This window comes from Trachymyrmex septentrionalis, unplaced genomic scaffold (assembly GCF_001594115.1).
Source record: "Trachymyrmex septentrionalis isolate Tsep2-gDNA-1 unplaced genomic scaffold, Tsep1.0 scaffold52, whole genome shotgun sequence".
Classification (NCBI taxonomy): domain Eukaryota; kingdom Metazoa; phylum Arthropoda; class Insecta; order Hymenoptera; family Formicidae; genus Trachymyrmex; species Trachymyrmex septentrionalis.
This window is the reverse complement of record NW_017305694.1, coordinates 723,871-729,648: the sequence shown is the minus strand read 5'-3', so window position 1 is coordinate 729,648 and position 5,778 is coordinate 723,871. Positions and strand designations below refer to the sequence as shown.

General features: G+C 35.3%; 1 protein-coding gene across 2 annotated transcripts in view; it reads right to left on the bottom strand.

Moving 5' to 3' along the window:
• The window catches only part of LOC108751857 (ubiquitin-conjugating enzyme E2 Q2), a 17,822-nt gene extending 16,919 nt beyond the window's left edge, over window positions 1–903 (bottom strand). For both annotated transcript variants that reach the window (XM_018492324.1, XM_018492325.1), the window contains exon 1: window positions 564–903. In XM_018492324.1, the coding sequence (XP_018347826.1) occupies window positions 564–725 (162 nt within the window). In that variant the 5' untranslated portion in view covers window positions 726–903. The remainder of the gene's footprint in view (window positions 1–563) is intronic.
• Window positions 904–5,778: the final 4,875 nt, after the last annotated feature.

The following is a 5,778-nucleotide window of genomic DNA, read 5'->3' as shown; positions in this document are numbered from 1 at the left end:
AAAAAATCGACTCGTTGCGAAAACTGCGTCCCTAAATGCGCGATCGAATGCTTTGAGATTCGACATTCTTCGAGATCGTTCGAGATTCTTTGTCTGGATCCTCTTCTCTCCACCTTTGTCTGCGACACATCAGTGTAAAAAAAAAACAATGCCTGAGAGATCCCGGAATGGCAGATACTCTCCTGTCCTTCCGGACAGACTTCGATCTTTTTTATTCGACGAAAGTTCTCGCGTTCGTAAAGGATAAAAAGCAAGGAAAAAAATCGATCGGCGTCGAAGATGATCGAGAAAGGAGAAAGACGTGGAAGCTGCAATATTGGCCGAGATCCTGTTCGCGGCACAAAACAAGTATCTCATCCATTGACGATTTGTAAGAAAACTCAGGCGAGTATTCCGTGCGAAAACGAGATGAACGAAACAAAAGGAGGCAGCGAATGAAAGTACGCACGTATCCACGCACGTATTCACTCACTCATTCATGCTACACAGAGGACGTAACAGGACGTAAAACGGAGCGTCCAAGAGCGGGCACACGCGGGCGTGCGCGCGCGTGTTACACTTACTGTGATATTGGCGTGTATTTCATACTTCTTCCCATTTTTACCGACGAATCTGCAGCTGAGTTCGTCCACGCTCGCAGACATTATCTGAAACCTCTCATGGCTCTTGGGGAAGACGGATTCGAGCGTTTTGATTTCCTGCTTAAGGGTGTTCAGACAAGCCATTTGCGGTGCGACGGTCGGCGTGGCACGTATACGGCGGACAGGAGGCGGTCTTTTACCCCGTCCGGAACGAAATACGGTCAAAATTAACCGTGGTGACAGAGACAAGATGATTTCGGATGACTACCCGAGAAAATGGCGACCGCAACTACCTCGCTTCGGCTACTTCCGTATGAGCTCGTTAGATCTCGCGATCGACGCGGGCGCTATCTCCACCGCTATCGAAATATCCCGTGGATGACGTACTTCCGACGTGAATGCGGCTGAAGGAAGTTGGGTAAATGCGCGCGTGAGTTAAAAAAAAACCGAGATCGATCATTTCTCAAGCTATGTTTGTTCCCAGCAAACGAGAATGAATTAAAATGGATTGAAATTTTTTTCTATCCAAATGCGCGCGCGCGTATTTTAAGTAGCGAATACTTTTTTTTTTACTTAATTGGATTCAATTAGATTCAATTGGATGCAATTGGATTGAAAAACTGCATTTCCTATTCAAAATTTTAAATTGGACAGTATTCACAATGCACAGAAAAAGCTAATATTATTTTTAGATTGAAAGGCATAGAGATATGCTTCAATTCATATAAATGAATAAAAATGCATTCATTTTAACATTTGTGAATTAATATTTTTGAAAATCTGAATCCATTTCAATTTCTTTCAATTCATTCTCGGTTGCTGGGTTAGTATCGAGATAAAATTATCTAGGCCGGTATTCATAGTTATATAGATCTTATATATTCAAGACCGTCTTAAGTACAATCTTAAGAAGTCACGAATTAGAAGGCTGTATTAGCGTTTTTAAGACAATATATGTATTATAGATATATCCAACAAAACAAAAATGGATTGGAAATTTTTAATCCATCCGAATCCGAATATTTTAAATCTATAAAAATGGATTCCATATAAAAAATTTTTATACATATGTAAAAATTTAAATAAATTAAAGTAATAATTACATGAAATTCTATAGGTATTATTTTAAAAGTTTTATACAAAAAATATGCACTAGCTATATAATAAAGGAAAGGGATAGTATAAAATATACATAAAAACGATTAATTTAATAATTAAAAATAAAGAATTTATATATGTAACATTTATTGTACATATAACGTATTTCTTTTTATGTTTCTTTTAACTATTAAATGAAGTAGAATTCTTGATATATTTTTACGATACAACTTTTTTTTAATTCAATCGAATTAAAATGAAAAATTTCTTATTTATAATTCTGAATAAAGTAGCATTCATAATACATTTTTTAATGAAACAATGGATTTTCTACTCACAATTTTTAATTGAATGGCATTTATGGTCCATTTGAGAAAACAATTTTTTTTTATTCAATTGGATTAAAAAACTGCATTTCCTATTCAGAATTTTGAATTGCGCAGTATTCACGATGCACAGAAATAGCTGATTTTAAGATTCAGCTGGATTGAAAAACTGCATTTTCTACTCAGAATTTTGAATTACGCAGTATTCACGATGCACAGAAATGGCCGATATTATTTTTAGATTTAATTGGGTTGAAAAACTACATTTCCTATTTAGAATTTTTAATAAAGCAGTATTCATGATGCACACACAAAATACTATAATATTATTTTTAGATTGAATATATGGCATGGAGTATAGAAATATACTCCATGCCATTCCTATAAATATATGAATAAAAATGTATTCAAGATTTTAAGAATTTATCAATTAAAAAGATCAAAAGAATTTATTTTAACATTTATGAATCCGTTTTAATATAAGATAATGGACTATGTTTGTGGCGCAAACAGCTTTTAATTAATTAACTTTTAATTAATAAACTTAACATTGTCGTACTATGTTATTATTCGTTTTCTAAATATGAAAAATGATTGGAAACAATCGTCATTTTTGGTATAAGATAAATATAACTTTTTTATTTTGAAAACATTATTCAGTACAATTTTTTTTTACGGAGAGTACAAACTGACGTTACAACAAGAATAATACTTAAACCGAAAGGAATTTCCAAAAGATACCAATAACTAATATATGATATATAAATGATATACATAACTAATATATGAGTGCTTCTCATATATTCAAGAATATATGCGTACGTCGATCTATTACACATAAAAGAGAACATCTTTAGTTATCTTAGAGATATAGCAGACATTCAGATTCTGTGACTTCAGAGCTCCATATCTTTTGACCCGTTTATTTTCTCTGGATATGACAAAGAAGACATTTGTTCAGAATCATAAAAACTACAACGTAAAATTGGAGCAGCTTATAAATTTCTTTCATATGTTAGGTTGTTTTTTTATACAACCGTACGTACACCTCATATATTTTATGGAAAACAGTCTTATACTATCTCATAAAAATAGACTTTTCACATTTATTAAGAAATTTACGGTATATCCACACAAACTTGTATAACCGCATAAACGTGTGCATAAAGAAAAGTATTCAACCGCATTTCTTTTATAAAGATGCACGTAAAATGTGATTGAATAATTTTCTTTATATGTACGTTCATCCGGCTATGTAAGTTTGTGTAGATATTTCCTTACGTTTACGAGAAAAAGAATAGAGAAGAACATTATAAAGACTATTATCACTTGACATTTAACAATTAAATACCATACATTAAAAATTGCACTGTAACGTACTGACGGAAAATCTAATGCGAACTTGACGGATGTTAACTTTAATTCTTTTTCTGATGCATCGTACGAGAAAGTCGTGATATTAATAAATTCTAATGATATGGTGTTATTATGTAGAGTTCTGCACAATCAATGTGAACGATAATATGATTTTTGTAATTCATTGCGTTACAAACGCTATATCCTGACACGCTATATTCTACATTAGTTGCAAACCGATCGCAAGTTTATTGCGACAGCCAATATGAAGCATTGATTTCAAAATGCAAGCTTCAGATTGGCTGTCGCAACAAACTTCCGATCGCGATCGGCTTGCAACTAATGTAAAACCGGCTTTACGTAACTCTGGATCGAAAGAATGCGGCGTCTTCACAAAATACAAAATTGATCAACTGATTCGCGTCTTTGATACATCGAATTTTTCAGTCATCTATCCATAAATCTAATCCTTCAGAGAAAACATGTACTTGCAGATAATGCGTCGCATTGCCATCCTTATTTCCCTGGATCAGGGCTCAGCAAAATTTGCACTTTTCAGCCGATTTTTGAGAGGCTCCGCCTCCCGCTGCTCCTCTCACCGCTCGTCCTGCACGCAGTCCAAATGCCGCTCGACATTTAGGAGCGTCTAACGTTTAAAGACAGGCTGAAAAATGCAAATTTTGCCGAGCCCTGCTCTGGATGTACACTCAAGGACTTTGATTCGTTCTCTCAGAAATTTTTACAAATTGAGAAGTGACCACCTTTCTACATTAATGCTCACAGTTCGTGCGCGAACTAACTTAACCACCTGACTAAAACTAATGCCCGTATTCATAGTCAGACCTTGTACTTAATCTTTAGATGTTCAGTAGCCAATGAAATAACTCGTAGAGTATCTGAAGATAAATTTAAGGAAACCTTAAATATAAGGCCTGACTGGGAATGAACATGGATGTAAGGCGCTTCGGAAAGGAGGATGACAACGAGGACGACGACGATTTCATGTAAATCGAGATAAATACATCACAAATAAGACTTATATAGCTTCCGTATTGTTAACTCGTATTGTTAACCGCGGAACGTAGGTTTTTAGCGGGTAGTGAGAGCGTGGCTTTTCGTTTGGCATATTTGCCCCTGAATTCCGCACCAGGCCGTGGCACACAAAAAACTTAAGGCAGTAAGGCCCGATTACATCAATGTTACTTTGACTCTAAGCAAGGCTTAAAACTCTCTCTGTCTCTGTCTCACTTTCGCTTTAAAACGAGACAGAGAGAGTATCGATACAAATCATGTATTGTGGAATATACAGTTTCTCATAGGTTGAAATTCTTATTCTCTATTCTTTGTTCCTTTTATTGTGTGGAGTCCTTTAAGGTCATGACGCACAAAAAAACTTAAGCAGTAAAAACAGTAAGCAAATTGACCAATCACGGTTAGAGTAAGGCTATAACGTAAGCAATAGCCAATCCAACATGTTGATTTCCTTACTGCTTACGTCTTAGGCCCGGTTGCACCAACATTATTTTAACTTTAAGCAAGACTTAAAATTCTCTCTGTCTCGTTTTAAAGCGAAATGCCTGGTGCGGAATTCAGGGGCAGGTATGTCAAACGAAAAGCCACGCTCCCGCTACTCGCTAAAAACCCACGTTCCGTAACTCAATTAACAATACGGAAGCTATATAAGTCCTATTTGTGATGTATTTATTTTGATTTACATGAAATTGTCGTCGTTGTCCTCGTCGTCATCCTCCTCCTCTTCCTCTTCGTCCCAGCTTTCATCTCAGTGAAATCTCAGGGAAATATTACGCCGGAATGTTCACACATACGGGCCTGGGTTCCCCTCTAATTATGTCTCACATATTAGAGTCGGGGTACTCTTCTATGAGGTCCTCTTTGTCACTAAGAATTACACTTTCATCCTCTTCGCTAATCGAGATGTTATCATCCTCTTTTTCTTGAATGAGAAAGAGATGATGACTCTCCGATTTGAGAGGAAAACTAATGTGTGGCATTTTAGGATCTAATAAATGCATTATTATATCCTAAGCGCCTTTAGGGCCAGTTGTTCCACCTTTTTGGTAAATTTTACCTGTGAGATAAATCTGATAATCCACGCATGTGATTGGGTAATCTTGCTACTTACTCAACAGGTAAAATTTACCAAAAGATGGAACAATCGACCTTTAATAGAATAATCAACAGAAAACACGTTGCATAAGACGATTAAATGATCATAATTTTTGTGTGATAGGAAAATTTTTTCGTAAGTATGAACTTTGGTTGTGATGTATATCATTCTATGTATACATATGATCAATCGTCTTACGCAACGTGTTTTCTGCTGATTATTCTGTTAGATGTTAAATCTAATTTTACTTTAAACATTCAAACATCGAATGCAATTAGTATGTGGGCGA